The 22,294-nt window shown below is 36.7% G+C and overlaps 1 protein-coding gene across 5 annotated transcripts in view; it reads right to left on the reverse strand.

Annotated features, from left to right (window-relative positions):
• Positions 1-22,294, reverse strand: part of acaca (acetyl-CoA carboxylase alpha) — a 212,370-nt gene that overhangs the window by 128,511 nt on the left and 61,565 nt on the right. For all 5 annotated transcript variants that reach the window (XM_002939656.5, XM_012957825.3, XM_012957826.3 and 2 more), the window contains 2 exons: positions 16,897-16,986; positions 14,495-14,613 (listed from right to left, as the gene is read on the reverse strand). In XM_002939656.5, the coding sequence (XP_002939702.3) occupies positions 14,495-14,613; positions 16,897-16,986 (209 nt within the window). The remainder of the gene's footprint in view (positions 1-14,494; positions 14,614-16,896; positions 16,987-22,294) is intronic.

Below are 22,294 nucleotides of genomic sequence, written 5' to 3' on the forward strand. Positions count from 1 at the left end.
AACTCCAAATTCTTAGCCTTGTTATTTATGTATGAATACACTTTGTCATAGCCATATGCCCATATGTTGATTAGTGATTAAATATTTTAATATAATTATTTTTTATATCTGCATACCTGGATCAATACAGAATAGCCCCATGCAGTTCACAGATTGGACAATGACTTCAAACACCCTATTGGAAGTAGTTTGCTAGCTTGTTTTTAATTTTGGCTGATAAGCTCTGCTGCCATTGTTTATTAAAAAAAAAAAAATACAAATGGATTGATAATCACACAATAATGAGAGAATAACAAGACCCTATTGGTCAATGTGCAGTTAGAATTAGATTACTGGCAACAAAATGCAGTATGAAACGCCATTTTATTTGAACATTTCCTTTCATTAACATTTGGAGTACAGGTATAAGACCTGTTATCCAGAATGCTCAGGAACCAGGGCTTTTCGCATAAGGGATCTTTCTGTAATTTGGATTTCCATAACTTAAGGGCAGTGACACATGGGGAGATTAATCGCCACGCGACATATCTTCCCGCAATGCCATCCCACCAGCTAGAATGTTAATCGCCACTGGGATTCCATCCCACCGGCGATTTACATTCTAGCTGGTGGGATGGCATTGCTGGGAGATTAGTCACCAGTGACAACAGAGATTTGTCGTGGCGCGACTAATCTCCCCGTATACCCCTGCCCTTAGTCTACCAAAAAAATCATTTAAACTCAATATGATTGTTTTGCCTCCAATAAGGATTCATTATATCTTAGAGTTGGGATCTAGTACAAGGTACTGTTTTATTATTACAAAGAAAAAGGAAATCCTTTTTAAAAATTTTAATTATTTTCTTATAATGATCTATGGGAGATGGCCTTTCCGTAATTCGGAACTTTCTGGATAATGGGTCTCTGGATAACAGATCCCATACCTGTACTTATAATATCATAATACATTTCTTGTAGTAGTAAAAGTAGTAAAGTCTTCATGTTGCTGGAAAATGTTGTAAGTTCTAACCCAAGGGGGAAGATTTATTAAGACACGAACGCTCTGAGCGTATTTTCGATGATTTTTACGCGCTTGCGCTTTTTTTTTTTTTTTCCACTGTTTACAAAAAAAATTTTGTGTGACTTTTGGATCGCCAATACGATATTATCATGACTAATACGATTTTTTCACAAGCATTTTCATGATATTTGCGATCTTCAGAAATAATCCAATCTGAATTTTTCCCATTCGGTATTCGAACTCATGTTTTAATGAATTGGCCCCTAAGACCAGCTTTCATTTTTGTGAAAGAAACAGACTATATATTTATATATATATATATATATATATATATATATATATATATATATATATATATATTGAAATGTTAAATATATATTTTCATAATATTAAATGTCAGAAAATAATGTCTATAACTCCAGGAAGACAACGACTATACATGAAACAAGTAAAGTTGTTCATGAAACACATGCAAAATCACGTTCAAGCAAATTCAAATCTAATCAAGGAAACACAAACGAATATTAGAAATCCTATTATATAGCGATGGCAGTTATTTCTACTACATATGCATATATTTAACACAGACTACTAGAGAGATTAACTGCAACCCGCTCTCCCCACCAGCTTTTTACTTAACTTGCAGTCGTATACAAAAAAACGTAAAAGCACATTTCTCTTGTGAATTTTACTTGACTTCTTTTTGGATAAACCTCGTCTTTAATTTTTTAAGTTGGCTAGAGGAAAGAATTAATACCATCATATTACTTTGACACTGCATTATTGAATATTGAAAATATAAAAGGGTAACATATCATAATGAAAGAGTTGACCTGGGCCACATAACTCAGATGCTTGATTTCTTCATTCTAATAGCCCTAGACCAGTAACCAACTAAACCTAGTAAATCTCACTGCTGATACACTGCTATTGTTTCCTGGATATATTCAGGCCTTATATCAAGGTTCTAAAGCAGGCAGTTCCTGACACACATTTAAAAAAGCATGACAAACCCTAGAACCTTTTATATCTACCACTATATTAAAGCTGTTTATAAGTGATATTTATGAAGTCTGCCATAGGGATAGATGCATTAATTAAATGTAAATATCTGTTGGGGTTCCCTTAAACTGTTAATCATAACATACAAATAGGGCATAACACATGGTTTAGAACAGGCACCCCCAACCTTTTATATGTGAAAGCCACATTCAAATGGAAAAAGTGTTGGGAGCAACACAAGCATGAAAAAAGTTCACAGGGTGCCAAATAAAAGCAATGATTGGCTATTTGCTAGCCAATATGTGGACTGGCAGCCTAAATGAGGCTCTGTTTGACAGTACACCAGGTTTTTATGCAACCAAAACTTGCCTCTAATCCAGAATTTTAAAAATAAGCATTTGGTCTGAGGCCACAGGGAGAAACACTTAAGGTATTGGTGAGCAACATGTTGCTCGAAAGCCACTTGTTGGGGATCACTGGTTTAGAAAATAGTTATAAATGGAGAAATTACCTATTCATTTAAAGTGAATAACATATGGTAAATGCTTGTGATGATATTAACTTAGTTAATAATCTAATTCAAGCTCTGAAGCTTTTTTTTCCTCTAATTTATCTGAATAACAATATGTCTGAACAGAAGCTCAAAAATGTCTTTTATGTATTCAATTGGAAATTATTATGTTCAAGCCCCACACTTGAATATGTTGTAGAACCACCAATGCTACTTTAGCCCTGTGTTTGACATCATTGTTGTGCTAAAAGAGGTTTTTCTTCTATCTATTTTAACAGTGTAGTCATTGCTTAAGAAAAGCAACACCACAGCATGAGGCTACCACCATATTTCACAGTGGTTTGGGCAGGGTTGGACTGGGGGGTGCAGGGTCCACCAGGCTGCCGCCCCAGGGGTCCTGCAGGTGCCCCCACCAGCCGCATCCCCTACTGAACCTCCCTTACCATGCGCAGGGGCCCCCGCTGAACCTCCTTAACCCTCAGCAGGGGCCCCCATCTGACGTCCTCCCCTGAGCACATATAAGTTTAACGCTTCAGGGGAGGAACCACATGCCGGGTGAACACCAGCAAGGGTCGGGTCTGGGCCGCTGGGGAACTGAAGTGTACGTGCCATCCAATCAGTAGTGTAACTAAGTATTACTGGAACCGCATAACTAGATATTACTGGACCCCACAGAAAATTCAATTTGGGGCTCCAAATATTGGTAAACTGATTTTTCCTAATATGATATATTGAAATTGCTCATTAAATAGGAACTTTTTGGGCCCTCTACCCTCCTGAGCCCCTTGCAACAGCAGGGACTGAAGTAGTTACACCCCTGCATCCAGTTAAGCTGAACAACCTGGTTCAACTCTGGTAGACATATATATAAATTCAGTATCTGCCATTAAATTAAAGACATGATTAAGAATAGTTTTGCAAAGCTTTGTATATTTGTCATCTTAAGTTTATGGAGAGTGATTAGTTGATTTTATTAATTCCTCTGTTTGTGCATGACCTCTAAGCATTTTGAGAAAGATTAAAATGTCTACAGACTGCAAGCACTGTAAGTCTATTCTATAGAAGAATAAAGGTGAAATGTTCTGTACATACAAGTTAGATATGAATACAGGAAAAACCCACCTTGACAGCACCTCAGGCTTTTTCCATAAATAGTCATCAAATGCTGATGTAGTACAATATTGGTTTAGATTCTATCGTTTGACAGTTTCTGTCAAATCTCATCTGAATATGCAGAAAAAGTGTGGCAGACATCTGTAGTAATTTTAACTATGCCCCACATAACTGTCTCATTCTTGTATGTACAATGTTGTATATAATTATGTACAAGATTGGAAAAGGGAATACATAGATATGCAAACTAAGGGCTGTAAGTGGATGATTACACTACACTATGCATTCCGCCAAATTGATTTTTGCACAGAATTGGTTTTTGCACAGAAAGCAGAGACTAATGGGGTGTAGAGGAGACTAGGGAGAGGTACACCAATAACCTATTCCCTTACTGAGAATTTAATGATGTAGACTCAGCTGTATGTATAAATAAAAGTCTATGACATATTAAAGCATGCAAGCTGTGAAATATATGTGATTTGGAGATCTTACAATAAAACAAAGTTCAGCAAATAGATGGGATGCTTTTAGCTGGCTATTAGATTAGAAAGTAATTGGAGAATTTTTTTTGGCATTTCAAAATTGGTTTATTTCTATCACATCAAATAAATCAAAATATTGGTTAAAATAGGCATATATCCACCCCCAATAAAACAAAGTAAATGTACGCTTTTGTTCACTGGCTCAGGCAGCAATTCAACTATGGCCTGACTTTTTCCATCAGGTGAGGAGCCTCTGAATTTTTTATTTACTTGGCCTTTTGTTTTATTTATAAAGAGGGTTTTGTTTGATTTTGTCAAGAGCAACAAACTGACTGCAGCAATATACAATTAAAATGCTGACCTATTGAAAATAATCAGCTTCTCCAGATGGTGTAAATACCTTTTTGCAGACTCATGTATTCAGTTCACTGAAAGAATACAGACTGCCCACAGTGACTGGGTATATTTTATACAAGAATATACAAGGAAGAAGTGTCAGAAATTATGTTTGCATTATTAATACAGAGACTTGAGAAAATACACATAGGGCCTATTTATCACACAGTGTAAAATGATTAACATCACAAAAATAGAGTATTTTGTATTAGTCATGAAACTCAGCAGTGATCAGTGGCGTAACAATTGAGGAAGCAGACCACGCGCACGTGGGCGGGGGGGTCTGGACCGCAGGGTCTGCTTCCTCCATTTTTCATGTAAATCCCAGCTCAACAGCTACCAGGTATGAGAGCGGGGATTTACAGGTAAGTGCCCGGGGGGGTGGGGAACATGTCAGAGCAGAGGGAGGACATGTCAGGGTGGGGGGGCTGGGTGAGTTTGCTAATCAGTGGCAGGACCCTTCGAAGATTTTTTTTTTTTTAAAGTTTATATTTATGCAGCATGCATTAGTGAAGAATAACAGGCTCCCATTAAAATAATTAAAAGGAGTAATACAACCATATATAACCATATTTGGTTATATTTTCTAGGAAGAACACTTTTTTCTTAATAAAGGCGGCCATGTTCCCCATTTGTCCATTACAGTACAAAATAACTGTATTTGTTGGGATTGCTTTCTTTCCAGTTTGTTGCTTTTACACTACAGTGCAAATTCTGCTTTTCATTACTCGTCCCCCATTAACTGGAAATGTTAGTTTATGCTTTGCTTCCATTGCAAGGATGGAATGTGCTCACCTTCTAGTTTGTATGACACAAAATAATACTCAGTGATCATATACAAGGAGGCAGACTCACACTGTACAGCATCCTTGAATTTTGAATACAGTCTATGTGCTCCTGGAATAAACCTATCCACAAAAATTACAGGAAGATTAAAATCATTAACAGGCTATAAACACTGCAGAGTCTATATCAGGGGTCTCAAACTCGCGGCCCGCGGGCCATTTGCGGCCCTCGGTACAATATTTTGTGGCCCGCACCAACGCCTTCTCAAAAGCAATGAATGGATCGCGATTTTATTGCGATTCAAGGGATAATGCAAGGCACGGCGGGCGGGAGCTGCTGATTGCGGAAATGATGTTATGCCATCATAACAGTTATTATGGGAAGACGTTCTGTGTGCACAATTAGCTGCTAAGGAGCTAATTGTGCACACAGAACATCTTCCCATAATAACTGTTATGATGGCATAACGTCATTTCCACAATCAACAGCTCTCGCCCGCCGTGCCTTGCATCATCCCTTGAAAGCCAATTTTTTGTGAAATCCCTTATGCGGCCCAGCCTCATCCTGACTTTGCCTCCTGCGGCCCCCAGGTAAATTGAGTTTGAGCCCCCTGGTCTATATGGAGAAAAGCAGTGCATGACTGTAACGAGGAGAGATGTAGGCTGTGAATACTGCAAGTTCAAAGAAACAAACTTGCTAGAAAGTTAAAAAAACAAATTTTATTTGATATCAAGAAGGAACTTTTGTAATTACAGCCTAGACAGACAGAAGATGTATTTTCTGTTAATCATGTTTTATTCTTGCTTTGTTTAAGGAGAAATAGTATTTAGAGCATAAATAATCGGCTGACCTCTTCTGTAATTGAGTGTCTACTATCACTGTATAAAATTTTCTGTGGTAGCCCTTTAGACTAAGAACGAAATATGCTGTTTAAACATACTAGAAAAACAGGACAGTTGTCCAATTGGCACACTGTTGTCCAATTGGTTTTGTATTGACCACGTGTATTATGATTTTATATGTATTTCCTGTTATTTATACAGCGCCGACATATTTTCACAACTCTTTACAAAGATTATTTAACATTCACATCAGTCCCTGCACATTTACTCACTTTGGCATCAGCAAAACAGGGATATTTAATAAAAAAAAAAAAATATCCGATATGCAAAATGATATATAAATGTACACACCTAATCAGATTTTGCTTCTTATATATTACACATTTGTATTATAGTATACATTTTCATCACTACTTTTGTTTAAAACACAAAGATTTAAACATTGGAATAACAGTACTGGAAAGCACCTATTTAGAATTTATTTTTCCTTCTTGCAACACAATGTACATAGGTCCCCAATAAAGACAAACCGATTTAAGGGATAGATGGTATAAAAGAACAGAAAGCTGGGGAACAAAGACTGAAGATCATTATGCCGAAATTGTATAAAAATGGGACTGCATTATTTTAAAGTGTGCAAAGAGTGGGGAAAGCAGATGGGCCCAGCTGTGTGTCCTATTCCTATCCTGATTACTTTCCTTGTGTGAGCAGCTCATTTATTCATAGCAAGCTCACCCCATACTAAAAACACTGCACTAAAATTAATGGACTGCTGCTCGGCTGATAAAACTACGCTGCAAGATTGGGCCTGATGAGAATTAACCAAAAGAGGAAGCATGGCAAAGAGAATACCTTAAAAAATAACTTTGACATTAAAAAGCTGCATTTTTAAAAATAGTGAAAATGTAATAAACATCTCAGTGAAAATCAAGAAGATCAAATAAATCGATGTTTGCCATTTTTTTTTTTGGAATGATTATAGGGCTCATTTTGAAAACTGAAACGCAGTATGCAAAAAAAAGTCCTAATTTGCTTCTTTTTGCACTTTGCTTGCTATGTTTCAATGCTGCAAATAGCCATAGGCCTCTCAGAGACCTGCAGACTGTGCTTTGAATGGAATGCTGCCTTGCATTAGGAAGCACTCCATTTAAGAGAAATAGGCGGAGAGAGGCAGGTAGGCATAGACACCCCCACATCACAAAAGGAGAGCTTGAATATGGGTCTTCCAGTCCTAGACCAAGGGGCAGATTTATCAAAATGTGAGTTTAGAGCTTAATACATAAAAACTAACCCATGTTCTATTCATTCCTATGGGATTTTAGGAAGCGTACTTCTAACTTTATTAAGTTCTAACTTTCCACCAAATGATAAGCAATGATAACCCCTCAGTGACAGAAATCCCTTACCTTTTACCCTGGGGTAGCACTCCAATTAGGAGAAAAACGCACCAGCCCGGAGTAGGTGCGAAGGAGCTTCCGTCTTCATGCTTGTGCTTGGCATGCACAGTAGAGTGAAAAGCAGAATTAACAAGAAACTCATCATTTTTACCCTACTGCACATGCGCCGGCCCCGGGATTCAGAAGAGTGAAGAGAGACGGAATAGGATCACTCCCGGGTGAAAGGTAAGTGGTTACAATCATTGGGGGGTGCCCAGTAACTTTTACCCTTCCTTCTTATTTAAGCTCTAAACTCACATTATGATAAATCTGTCTGATGGGTCTCTCATGAGTAGATTGTTAAGCTTTTAGTTATTTTAATTATTCCTATATTGGTTACACCCAGAGAGAACCAGTGAGAGCATTTGTCTTCATGTGGTTTGTGTAGAGTATGCAAAAGCAGAAGAGTCACACACTACAGAAACCTAATGCAGAAGGGGTTCATTACTACTGTAGCCCCACAGAAAACAAATCCACGTGGCTATCTCACACTACAGAAAACACTGGCTATAGATGGCGGCACTATCTTTGGGAATATTAAAGTGTTACACATTTGTCCTTGCAGGAATTCTACCCTATAACAGACTACTGCATAGTGAATGGCAAATTGACATACCTCAACCTCCCTAACTCTCTCCCTTATATATGTGTATATAGAGCCCATGCATCTGTTTTTCTATGTAGCATATTGTGTGTTATTGGCCCATAAGGCTTATAACCACTTTCTGCACACTGTAATATATGTTAACCAGGGGCTGGATCTTTCTCTTTGGCCATCATCTGTTCAACCAGGTGGATGTTCCCACTAAGCCTGGGTGCAACAAAGGACCCATTAAAGCTATTCTGGCCCAGAGGGACCTTTTAGTGCAGGATATCTTTTGTTATATAGGAAAGTGAGTCAGATCTGAAATAGCTAGCAAGTGCAGCTTCTTGGCTACAGCCAGGATAGATAGCTGGAAGTATTCTCCTCTACAGCCTTAGTTAAGGGACCGCAGTAGTGACAAGGATATCAGGCTTAGATAGATTCTCCCTGACAGGCCTAGATTTGTGGCGAGGCCATAAAGAACCAGGCCTAGGGCGGCACAAACTTTTCACAAATGCCAGAAGCAAAATTTGTAAATTTTGCTCCCATACAGAGGAATGGGGACTTCTCGCCACTGCTCTGTGTGGGAGTTTAAACGTTTGCGCATGCATGCTCATGAGGGGCTGCTCCCTGATCCAGGTCTGCTTTATGTCCATTTGCTCTAACATCTGCATTGTGAGTATTTTGTGCTTATCTCTGTGGGCCAATTGCCGTGGACAATAAATCAGTTCTGTTTGAGTTTGCTTCTGGAGTCCTTTCTTTACTATTTCTGCACACAGCATAAGTGAGTTGTAGTTGCACTACCCCCCCTTGATCCTTTCACATAGTAAAGGCTCATCCTGTGTGTACCCCATGCTCTATTCCATTGTAGCTGATCAATTGTCTGTTTTACAGCCAAAAAAGGGGTTACACATATAACACTATACTACATCAATATTACTACTTTCTTTTAAAGTGCGTGTTAAAATTATAATGATGAAACAAACTAGCTGTTTCCCAAACTGTGAGGCTGGTCCCACTAGCGAGACTCAAATTAGTAAATGGGGGGGGCATAAATGACAATTAGAATGGGATTTGGGTTGAATGAGTATTTGCTGTCCTAGATATTTCTGGAGGCACAATCTGAAAGCCAGTTAGAGTAAGAACTGGGTTACACGTTTGCTGTCCTAGATATTCTTGGATATATATGAGGATAACTGATATATAAAAAGTTGTCATATTTCTGTAACCTTGTTAAGTGGTAGTGGCAGTGGCCCTAACCGATGAGTTTATCTCATCTCATTTTTTTGGTATTTGAATTCTTTAACTGTTTGTTTTGCACCTCAGCAGTTTGTGGCATGAATGACTGATAAGCCCTGAAGTGGCTGAAGTGAAATTTAAAAAATATGAGAATGTTTAAACAGACGTTTAGATAAGTGACCATAGCTTACCGTGTACTGAGAAATCTCTAAATGTGTACAAAGCTGTACACCTACAAGGTCAAGTGTTTTGGGGAAATGTGGTGCGCTGCGTCACACTTTTGGAAGTAACATCACGCACAAAATCACCACTAAAACAAAATAATTATATGTGTGCCTAGAATTCACCACAGAACTTTGTTAGAATTTGGAAAAATCAGGAGAATGCAGCAGGGGGGGCAGGAGACCGGGGAAAAGTAATTAAAATTAGGTAACTTACAAACAAACTGGGGGTTTGGCAGTTCTGTGTATGCACAAGTAAAGGGGGCCATACATGGGCAGATTAGCTGTTAAGCTCCCGAATTGGACTCAAATTATCTGCCAGTGTATGGGGACCCCCAATGGGCCGCCCTGAGATCTGCTGAAAATCGACCAGGTATCAATCAGGTAGGTTTGATTTTTCCATCTGATCGGGGACTGCATCAGCACACTAGTCTTTCCTTGTTTTACCTCCATATATCTGGCATTCCCCAGAAACAATATGAACACAAGGCAGACAACTGTTAAAACAACAGCATAAATATAGATTGTAAGCTCTACGGGGCAGGGACCTCCATCCTCTTGTGTCTTTGACATTTAACTTATTGCAAATATCTTGTATTTATTTATTTATTTATTTGTATTTATTGTTATACTTTGTATTTATCTATTATTATCTTAATAACCCCCTGTTTGTATTAATGTATTAATTCTACTGTACAGCGCTGCGTACATAAGGAGCGCTTTATAAATTAAGATATACATACAAACATACATAAATGTCTTAAGGTAGTGTTCTGCCTGTTAGTCACCAAAATTGTGGGGGGGGGGGGTTTGCACTGATTTTTGATTAGATAGATTAGGTATTAAGTATAAAATAAGCATATATATATAGTGTAAAAGGTTAGAGAGTGGGAATAAATACTAAAAAGAGAGGGTAATTATGTGTTTTCGGTTTTTGTTTTTTCTTGCTAAGGGTGGCGCTTCAAAGTTCCAAAAACACAATTTAAGAAAAACAAAAGTAAAGGTTTTTCTCTGTGCCTTTACCAAGCTGAATTATTTTGTCTCCTAGAAAATATGAGAAAGAAGGTACACAATAATAGATCAGCTTCCAAGCACAGAAAAACACTGCCATCTAGTGCCCTGACAAATCTATGCACATCTGAATAGCATTTGCCAAAAACACAAAATAATCAATATGTGTAAGAGACATCAATGTGTCTGGAACAGACCATGGGACTGTGAGGATGAGAGCATCCCAATATAATATGAAGTAGAGTCATATTCAATATGTTGTACATACAGATCATAGAACACATTATTTTGTTCATCATAAAAAAAATTACAACAGCCAGCTTTTAATGGGCAGCTTGTTCCTGGCATGCATTTTTGACAAGTGCTTAAATATATATTGTATGAAAAAGCCTTCTGCAAAAAAAGACCCCCACGCTCTTATTTGTTGTTGCACCAAACTGTTTCGCAGCCCTGTTCATGTGATGAGATATAATAACTGTAATCTTGCTCTTATGAAACAATTCTGATCCACCAGCAATATACTAGACATTATTTATTATGCAGTCAGTAGACAGCCCTAACTGAATAATTTCATTGTGAATGCAACAGTCTTTTCTCTTTTTATTGCCCATGTCTGTAAATGAGCTAACCCACTGAAAAAATACAGCAGAGGACACGTAACCATTATACTAAATACAATGGCTACATTACATGTTTACTATTATCTACAACAGAGCTGAGCAATGCTTCCATGGTCAAGACCCTTCTTAAGAGGCTATATAGCATTTCCTTTTAAGAATCATCTTCCTGGTCACTGCACTGGTCTTATAGGTTGGCTCAATAAATAATGAAACCCACATTTAAGTGGGTTCGTTTTCATGACATTGCTCCAAGGAATTTTATACATATATATATTCCTGCAACAAAACTCTAACAGGCCACGTCTCGTCTTACCCAGTTATGATTTTTCCATTATTTACATTTGCATAAACCCAACCCCTTTTGGAAACCATAAATCTGAATTGCCCCAGCTTAACCCGATTCATAAAGAATTTTTCTGCTCCATTATACATTTCTCACCTGCAACTTGCTTTCCAAGGTTAAAATTTCCTAATCATTTTTAATTCAACACTGGGATCACCGTCTGTAGTTGGGGGTGATGGAAGCTACAGTCAGCTGATTCAGTAAGGCATAGCAAGCACTCACAGATCCCATGGACAGGCCAAGTAAAAAAACCGTCAGACTTTATTAAGCAATCATAAGACTAAAACAGCCTTATGCATTTTGTATACAAGGGCACTTTATCATAGGCTGTTTTAAGTGCCCTTATGCACAAAACGCACAAGACCATTTTAATCTTACTTTTGCTTAATAAAGTCTGCCATTTCTCTTACTTGGCCTGTCCATGGGATCTGTGAGCGCCTGCTAAAAATGTTCCCTCTAAGGTGTGCATTTGTGCACATGCAAACAAATTTTGGGGGCAGTGCACACAACAAAATGTAGTGCGCACAAAGAATTTTGTGCGCACTACATTTTGCATCTATTTTGCATCTATTCTGACTTGAGCACACGATTTTCAAAAATGCACACATAAGCCTAAAATGTGCACACAAAGAATATTTTTTGTGCCCATAGCCGAGAAGGAATTAGAGGGAATACTGCCTGCTACTGTGCTTTGGTCTGATCCTTCATCTCAAGCTGTTGGTCTGGGACATGTTGTCAGGGCCTGCTCTACTCCTGCAGAGGTCAGAGTAAGGACCAAGGAGGAATTCTGGGTACAGGCAGTACAAAATGTCCAAAGTGTGGTATCCAAAGGGTTAACAAAAGTCTCAGTCTATATTCATGCACAGGTCAGTTTAGGCAGGCAGAATCAGGATCAGGCAAAAAAGGTCAAAACCAGAAAATCAGTCCAAATAAACAATTTACAGTGCACCCAGGAGCTCAAGGAAGAAATCCTATATTCGGGCATTGAACATGGGACTAGATGTCACTGTGCGGCCATGGGTGTCCCCATCTTGACTACAAAGTGGAGCCATTTGCAAAGGAGCGCTCCTGACACATGTGCACCCAGACCATGTGGTTACTGGTGAGCTAACCCACCCATAGTTGCTTCACAATTAAAAGTCTGGTGGCCAATAAAAAGGGAAACCATTCTGGTAGTTTTAACATTGAAAGCAAGAAAGCTACAGGTAAAACTTCGTTTTGAAATGAGAAAGCCAGTCGGACAACTAGTGACACGTCTTCAAGAGAAAAAAATACAGCAAGTCCAGTTAATTTGACTTATTGCTATTGATATACCATGACATGGATAAATGAGAACCTTTACATACATATGCCTCCATATTTTACTCACAAATGAAATCTGGCTGCTTTTACCCATAGTTCTGCTTAAGATTTTATATTGTTATAGAAGATTAACCCTGAAGTTAGTTGTAAAAATGTCTGTACCATTGCTTCTCCATACCTCTTTCTCTACTCTGGCTAACTTGCTTACTTCTTGCTCTATTAGTATTTGTGCTCCATGTCTCTTGCTCAAATGGAAACCTTACTTGGTTCTCCCAGTGAATTATTCTGCCTGAGTACCAGAAAGGATTAATGTGTCTTTCAAAATCAATTAGGAGAAGGAACTGTTTATGCAATGTAATGTAAGCTAATAACTGTGTATGTATGTGTGTTTGTGCATTTGTTGTATTTATTCAGGAATATTATTTATATATCTGTAATGGGTATTCAAGCATTTCCCATAATGAAGGGCAACCCCATGTAAATTACCACCGCTAAAGATATTTAATAAATTTCTCAGGCCATGTAAGCAAATAAATGAAGAGCATACATCTATCTCAGTAGAAAGAAGTGGAAAGATTCTCCATACCGAAAAAGCTTACAATCAGTTTAACCACTGAAATGTTAATGTGCATTCTAGATAATAAAAAAAGGAGGGGTTACTATTGATCTGTTAAAAATGGCAGCACTAAAACCATATTTATATGGTTTGTTTTGTGCTTAAACAGAATGATATACATTATAAATATCACAGCATGATGAGTGCTGAATTCCCCTGCCTGCATACATAACATTCTAACTAACACTGTTACCATGCAACCATAGTCACGTTAGCATTTTCATCACAGTGTCTGACCAGCACAATCAAAACACTTTCTCTAAACTGTGCAGATCCCAACAAAAAAAATCCCATTACCTGTACAAGTAAATAAGACCATGTTTCAAGTAATACTGTTGCTGCCTGAATGGATTTTGTAGTAAAATGGGCAAAGATTGCCTAAATCAAGTAAAGCAGAATAGATTTTGCTTTTGTTATCCTCATTACTCTCTAAGTAGTGGAAAATAACTTTTGACTGGGAGTCATAGATAACTGGTTGACAGCAAATTTTGTCCTTGTTACTACATAAGCAATATTATCCAAAAGTTATGTTTGAAATATCCCACAGCCTTGACTTTATTTTTATTAAAGGCTAGGAAGATGTGGATGAAGATCTCACATTATACAAGCATGCTAAAAACTAAATCCTGCCTCTTCTTAAAGAAAAAGTAACACTAAAAATTTGTAAGTAAAAAATCTATTCTACCCTCCCTCAATAATTGCCTTATCCTGCAAACCATTTAGTATTTTGAATGCTTTATTACAAAATACCTGTTTATTAATTATTACACTCATTTTTAGTGTTACTTTTCCTTTAAAAATCTGCTGTTTCACAACCATGGTTCAGCTTCCCTTGCATATTATTAGCATATATTGTGTTACGTTAACAATAGCATAATCCTCATCAAGAATCTATATATCCAGATTTAAATGTAAAAAAATAACCAAAAGAAACACTAAGAAGTTTTCAGAACATTTCAGGCTTTAGCATTTAGGTGTAACAAGTACTCACCTGTTTGGGTGCGATGTTGGCAACATAAACTGGAACTCAACCACACACGTGTTGTCCTTAAGCTGCCGGTGTTGAACACTGTTGAGTTCATAGGCAATGTAAGCCCTCCGAACATATACCTAGAAGAATAAATGTCCTAGAATAAAAGTCTCTTCGCTGGATCTGCAATTTGCATCAGTGAAGAAACCTGTTCAGTCTTAAGCATGGCTACTAACCTCAGATATTAACCGGTATAAAAGTACACTTATTAACAAAGATAATGATATATAATGTAGTGATTTAAATACCAACACTGGCATTGGGCAATGTAAGTGATAGAATAAAGGGAAGCACACTAAAATATCATCGGGCAATTTAATTCCTTCTAACTAAAATATGTTGTTATATATAGTACACAGTATATTTATACTATATATATATACACATATACACACTGTGTAAACAGTTTATGCCATTGGGTAATCTAAGAACATTCAATATTTTTAACTTACATGGAAAAGCACTAGTGTACTATAAACACTACACACTCTACTATATAATTTATGTAGGATTAAGTTCCAAGAAATGATCTCCCTTAAAGGACATGTCAAGCCAAAAAGTAATAATAAAAGGAAACATAATTCTAAGCATCTTTCCAATATGAATTTGTTAAAAATATTGAGTGCTTTAAAAGTTATTTGAAAATGTAATTGATATTGAAAACAGCATTTGCTTAACTCCTTGTTATGACTAGTCAAACAATGTTGCAAAAAGCTGGTCTCCTCCAGCAAGACAGGTCTTTCAATCTGCTGGCTTGTGTTACATTGTTTCAAAAGTGAGGGTTTCCCCCCAAAGGCAAAGAATAGAAAAGGATAGACACTGCTTTTAATAGCAATAATATATAAAAATACATAACAAATTTGTAATGAATGTATATTGTAAAGTGGCTAAGAATTATGTTATCTTTTATTAAACTAAAAATGTTTTTCTTGGGTTGACATGTCCTTTACCTCAATTGGTCAAACTGCCTAGGTACAAATCAAAGTAATTAGATTTAAAAAACAGCATTAAACTTTACAGGTCAAAAACAGAGAAAAAATTTATTGGAGAAAAATGAGTGGTCCATTGCTTTGGTCACAAATCTGTAACCTTCCACAGGAACAGCTGTGGTCCCTGAGAAATGTCACAGATTCATAACCAAAACCTTGACCCACTAATTTTTTAAAGGAAAAAATTCAACCAAACAGTCAAGTTTGCATTTTCTAGCAGAAGAAAAATTCAGGGCTGTGGAGTCGGAGTCGGAGGCAATTTTGGGTACCTGGAGTCGGCAAAAAATGAACCGACTCCTACTAAATTTAAATGGGAATAAAAAAAAAAAATAAAGCAAGTTTAAATGTCCCAATTCATGAACAGTAATAATTAATTACTTCTCTGCTATAAAAATAAAGCCCAATGCACGCAGTGCATAAACGAACACGTTGAGTGACCATGAAGCATGCTTTTCATTGACTGTATGCTTCACTAATTGGGACGTAACGCACAGTTAAGGTGCAGCAGCTCCACTGCGTCGTGTTCCTCTGTTACAGGGAACACAATGCCCACTGTGAACCTAGCCTAGCTCTCACTGATAACTAAGTAAAAAAAAATTCCATTTCTAGAAATACTTGTATACTTGAAGGGAATGGATAGTCAATACTTTAAGACTGAAGCTTTAAAACATTTGAAAAACTGCTGTAATTCAGCTGTAATGTTAGCTTAAACTTTAAACATGACTATGGGATTCTAGGGAAATCATTAGGAGTAGGAGTATAGATAAAATTGTCTATCAGTTTATTATCAGTTCAGTTGTGTTTTAAGTGAATGTATAAAATATATTAGCATATTAAAAACAGAGGAGTCGGAAGTATCAGAAACTGAGGAGTCGGAGAATTTATCTACCGACTCCACAGCTCTGGAAAAATTGCACACTTGTGAAAATCCAACAATCCAAACTTTTTTAAAAGGGGAAAATTAATACAGTTACATGATATAATACACATAATTCACCAGCGTTTACTTGCCAATTTTTAACCTTTTACAACTCAATTTTTGCTAAAACTACCAGAAGGATTTCTTTTTATGTAAAAGTACCAAGACATATAATAAAAAGCAACAGAAGGAACACATCTTTGTACAGCGTACTGATACAAATACATAATCATTAAACATGGCCTTTTCTTAAAGTTCTTCCACTAATTTATCTCTCAACAATCAAAATTTCAAGAGACTACAGTATCAAGTCTGCAGAATCCAATGCTTCTCAAAAAGTTATTTGTGCCTACACTGGCAATTTTTTCCTATATTTTTACTTGCTAAAAAAATGTTAGCTTTCTCATACTTTAGCAAAGGTAAGTTAATTTTAAATGCCTATATAATTTCCATACCTCCAATGCTGCCATCCTCACCACCTGGTTACTATGGTAAAAGAAGTTTGGTAGAACGTCAAATATGGAGGTCTCTGATAGAATGAGTTTCTGAAGGAAAATAAAATAAATAGAATTAATAAAATTTTAAAAACTCTTTTTAAATAAAAGGAGAATTGTCAGATAAAACAACATTAAAAAGTAATATAGCTGATACCACTTCTAATGGCAAATGTTCTTTGAAGAAATTAGCATCAGTCAAGATTTTAAACCCCCTATGGAACCCCTACCCCTGAATGGCCCCAAAACAGCAGCTTAAGAGTAACTTGTATACCCATATGGGTGGCTAAATGTTTAACCCAAAGAAGTGTGTGAATCAAAAACATTTGAAAACTGATAATTTTTCTGATCAAGGAAGGGCATGTTGTTGGGTTCTTATATACTTCAATCATTTAACAAGTTGAATGGGATATTTAAATTACAACCATACAATAAAGTACAATCATTGATTTCAGTGTTTGTAATTCAACAAAAATTGGAGAACTCTTCTTCAGGATGAACTTATTTGCATTGCTTCTTTTTTTAATTTAGAGGCCCTGATTTGTTCAATTATTAGGATCCTCTATTATCTAACTCTCACCTGGAGTATGATCTTTGTCCATGGGTACAAAGTCATTTGGACCTTACTTTCATTCATCATCTTGATCATCCCCATCATCAAAGGTAATCATCAAAGATAAAAATGAGCAAAACTAGTCCTTTTTATAGCATACCGGCTACAGATTATCCACAGCCTTAATACAGCTCCCAGATCATATACCATAATCAGTAATTTAAGCAATACAAACATAGCAAGTAAGTCAACCCCTCAATCATAAAATTTGCAGCTTTGTCTGATTTCAACATATTGGTATACTATAAATATTTATGTCATTCATCCAGGTTATTACAGTTTCTGGTACTGAATGTGGAAATTACATACAGTGATCCTATGGAAAAGGCATTACTAGCCCTTTATACAAAATCCACAGATATTTGAAACTTAGAAATTAAATATAAATAATGCCAGGTCAAACCATTAAGTAAATTATCCCAAACAAATAACAGACCTGGCTGTGCTGCAAATTAATTGGTGTATGTTTAAAGAAATGTAGGCTGATAATGCCAAATAGGTGAACTTGTCAGATTCTAATCTAGCATGTCCTGTTAATTGGTATTCTAAAGGAATAATGATCTATCAGGTATATATGCACTACAGAAAAGAAGCTTTTAACTGTCCTCCTTAACCTGTTCCTTGGGGTCCAGCATAACCACCAATAAATCATTAAAATGAATAATGATTATTGATTGCAATTTGCCAGGACATTCTAACACAATGCTGCAGCTGTCTTTACTTCTTAATTGAAAATAAATATTATTTTTGAGTTATAGTTTGTTGTAGAAAGCAACATTTCTTAAAAAGAAAAAAACAACAGAACATCCACGTTTAAAGCAATATATCATCCAAAAAACAGGTTCTCACATCTTTTTATTTTTAATGCTATCTATATATATATATGTATAGATGTGTCAGCACTACATAAATGAAGGATAACAAATAAAATGCAACAAGGCTGCTTACTATGTAGGCGTGGGGTTTCACACGGACAATTGCAGTCTTTTTGCTGCCCACACAATTTCTTAGCTTGAAGGGTGGCAAAACAATTGGAACTGCCCCTTTATTCCATGCTTTGACCTTGCCAACGCAGGTACAACTACTGCTCAGAAATATGTCACTGTTTCCTAATGTTAATGGCTTCATCTGTGACTGTACTACAAGGGTCTAGGGCAGACAACCCCAACCTTTTATACGCGAGAACCACATTCAAATGGAAAAAGTGTTGGGGAGCACACATGAGAAATGTTTCAGGGATGCCAAATAATAGCAATGATTGGCTATTTGCTAGCCCCTCTGTGGACTGGCAGCCCACAGAAGGCTCTGTCTGGGTTTTTATGCAACCAAAACTTGCCTTTAATCCAGGATTTTAAAAGGGACCTGTCAACCACACATAAAAAGCTGTATAATAAAAATCCGTTAAAAATTAAACATGAAATCCAAAGTAATTTAATTAAATAATCCATATCTGTTATAAGTGTATTTAAAAATCTTAGCTGTCACTCATATATTGCCTGCCTTGCCTAATTACAACTACTTTAGCACTTCCTAGATATCACCTAGAAGGCAAATGCATAAGAATTTAGGGTTAAACAAAGCTTGCTTACATTAGAACGATTTCACCAAGTAAATACGATATTTAAAATGCAATGGACAGCCTTAAAAATACATTTAAAAGAAAAAAAATGTTTTTTTTTTCTTTGGATCTAAATGAGTGTATGCATGAAAGAATAAAGTATAGTATTTTCAGCTCTCAACAAATTCAACATTCACCCTTCTATTTTTCATATAGACACTCCATCACATTTGAAAAAACCCTGACATATTTGAGGAGGCTCAGCAAAACTAATATATCAACCTGCACACTGCAGCACAGTATTATACCCCTACTAGAGTGCTTATTTATTCCCAGGATATAACAATAACAGTTAAGCAAGTGTAATTTGAAGAATGGAACTACTTTTATCCACACAGATGCACTTTAGTAGCCCCAGCATCACAGCCGTGTGTTAACATGGGTATATCATGCATCTTCAAGACCTGGCTAGGGTACATTTAGTGGTCAGAAAATAACTGGAGTGGTGATGCTTCACATATAGCAGCTTCTGAAACTTGTGGGCTCATTTACTAGCATAGGTGAAGATTTGGTAGTTTGCTGTATTGTTGCATAAGTGAATAACTGCAACTGTGTTAATAAATGAGCCCATGAAAGTTTAGCCTGAACAGATAACAGAAGAGAGGAAGAATAACTAAAAAAAAAAAGTATTCTTACAGTAACCCCTTTATGTCGACTATATTACTAAACAATACCTTTTAGCTTCAGTGCTTATGAGGCCTGGAAAATTTCCCACACTCTTGGGGGACCCCAAGGTTCCATACACGGTTGCCTGTGTATGGAACCTCTTACAGACAGCTCTGAAAACCTAGGGAATTCTGACTTGTTTAGCATTGTTAAGCACAAAAACACAGAAAAGCTTCTGTTCTTCTGTAAATGAACTTAATTTGCTTACAATAAATGATACTGCGTGTTCCTTTTAAGCCTCAGTGCCCCTCTCTATTTGTAAGAAAGGAGTAGACAATTAGTAGAAACGTATTTCACTATTACATTCCATCAATGACAGAGGGGTTTCATTATTTCCTGCAGCATACAGAACTGTAAGTGGGGGAAATGCCAGCTTTAATGATTCCAAAACTATTTAATCGAGACACACATTTGGCATTAAGGCCAGTGTTTCAACAAAGTAATCCATCTACTAACAGGGTTGTTGGAGAGTAAACATGCTGCTTTCTGTGGCAGACGCAATGATAAATCCTGCTGAGGAAATGTTTTGGCAGGAGGCAGGTCAAAAAATTGGCCCCAAACTAGATTTCATGTTTCTTTAATGTATGTTGAATGTTTCATGAGTGGCAGGGGGAGCATCATTTAGCCTTATTGTCACACTGCATTGTAATGTCTGCCATTAAAAGGAAAACAAACCACTGTGATTGCTAATATCCATTTTTTCTTGTTCAATTGCATTTAAAACAGGAATGCCAGAATTAAAACCCCTCTATGTATAATTTATATTACACAGAATGTATTTCAAAAACAAGCTAAAACACTGTGGCTCAGGGTTTTAAACACCTACTCAGCAGAAAGCATATGGTATAATAGGGGGAAAGTCATTCAGCTGTCAATTCAGTTAAAGAAGGAGTTGAACCATAGAATGTGTGGGCAGAAAAGAACCAAACAGCCCACTCGGTCTGTTCATGTAAATCTATATTTGAGTTACCCATATCTAAAATGAACATACTTGTTCTTCTTCTCAATCATTTTAATTTGATTTTTATAAAAAAATTTACAAAAAAAACCCATAAAAAGTTGAGTATACCAAACATCTCATTATGAATAAGGTATATTAAGCAAAAACACCATAATTATCGCTACTTGTTTGATGGTGTTGAAAAAAATGTAATGTAGATTTACTTCCCTTAACGCTCTTTTGCTTTGTTTACCTGTGCTTTACATGGATCCTTTTGCAGTATACTTGCCGAACATTATCCATCATGTTAAAGGCCCTTCCTCATAGAATTTTCTCAATTGGACAGTCCCACAAAATATTGACCATTGACCTTTGGGACCTACAGCTTCTGAATTAGTATGGCAAGAGGTCAAGATACCATTAAATAGGGAGAATTTTGTTTCCGTTTATATGTGAAGTTTTTCACATTAATGGTTTTCCCATTTGGTCCTGTTTAGCTGTAGAGCCTTTAATACAGGTTTTATGACTCTCCCATAAAAAAGTGTTCCTTGAGTTCTCAGTAAGATACCAAGTACATCCTATAAATATTTTTTCAGTTTTTATAGATTACCTAATTCACTAGTGCAACCCTTACCCTGCTTAAGTTAATCAACTGTCAATAGTACAGACATGAGAATTGTTGTCTTCTCAAAAAAAAAAAAACTTCTAGAAGGTGTACTGTGAATGTCAGGCAATACGCCAATTCTAGTTCCATTCCATTTGTGCTTTTCAACCCTCCACCTTTAGAACGGTGGGTATATGTGCTGTTGGTTCAGGGACCGAATCAACAAGACGATGCAGTCCCTAATCAGACGGAAAAATCAAACCTGACAATCGAGATCTGCAGATTTCAGGCCAGATGTCGGTCGGGCGGGTCCGTTGTTCTGCCCATACACGCGTAGATAAGCTGCTGAATCGATCTAAAGGAGCGATATTGGCAGCTAGAATGGACCAGTGTATGGCCACATTTATACTACCCTGGCTTAATTAGGACAAGCAGTTGCACATCATCTTCTTTGTGAGAACACATTTTCAGAAGGCTACAGAAGGACGGCACCTTGAAATAATCTAATGAAATATTTCCCTCTCCCAACCTAGTTCCTATCCACTAATTTAGAGAACAAACCTACTACCTATCACAACGAGTGAAAAAATGAAAAGAGTTCTGTAGATGTTACAACATACTCCTGTAGTTTACTTGTAACCTGTATTCCAACATGAGTCCCTTTATTTATTTTTTGCCAAAACAGAACATTTTGTGACATGGTAATACAACTGCTTCAATATGCAGTTGCAGTGAGCATTATTTATACTGTACGGGTATGGGACCCATTATCTAGAATGCTTGGGACCTTGGGTTTTCTTTTTTTGGATCTCGTAGCTTAAGTCGGATAATAAATTTATTTAAACAGTAATTAAACCCAATAGGATTGCTTTGGCTCCAATAAGGATAAATTATATCTTAGTTGGGATCAAATACAAG

The sequence above is a fragment of the Xenopus tropicalis genome, chromosome 2, assembly GCF_000004195.4.
Source record: "Xenopus tropicalis strain Nigerian chromosome 2, UCB_Xtro_10.0, whole genome shotgun sequence".
Taxonomy (NCBI): Eukaryota; Metazoa; Chordata; class Amphibia; order Anura; family Pipidae; genus Xenopus; species Xenopus tropicalis.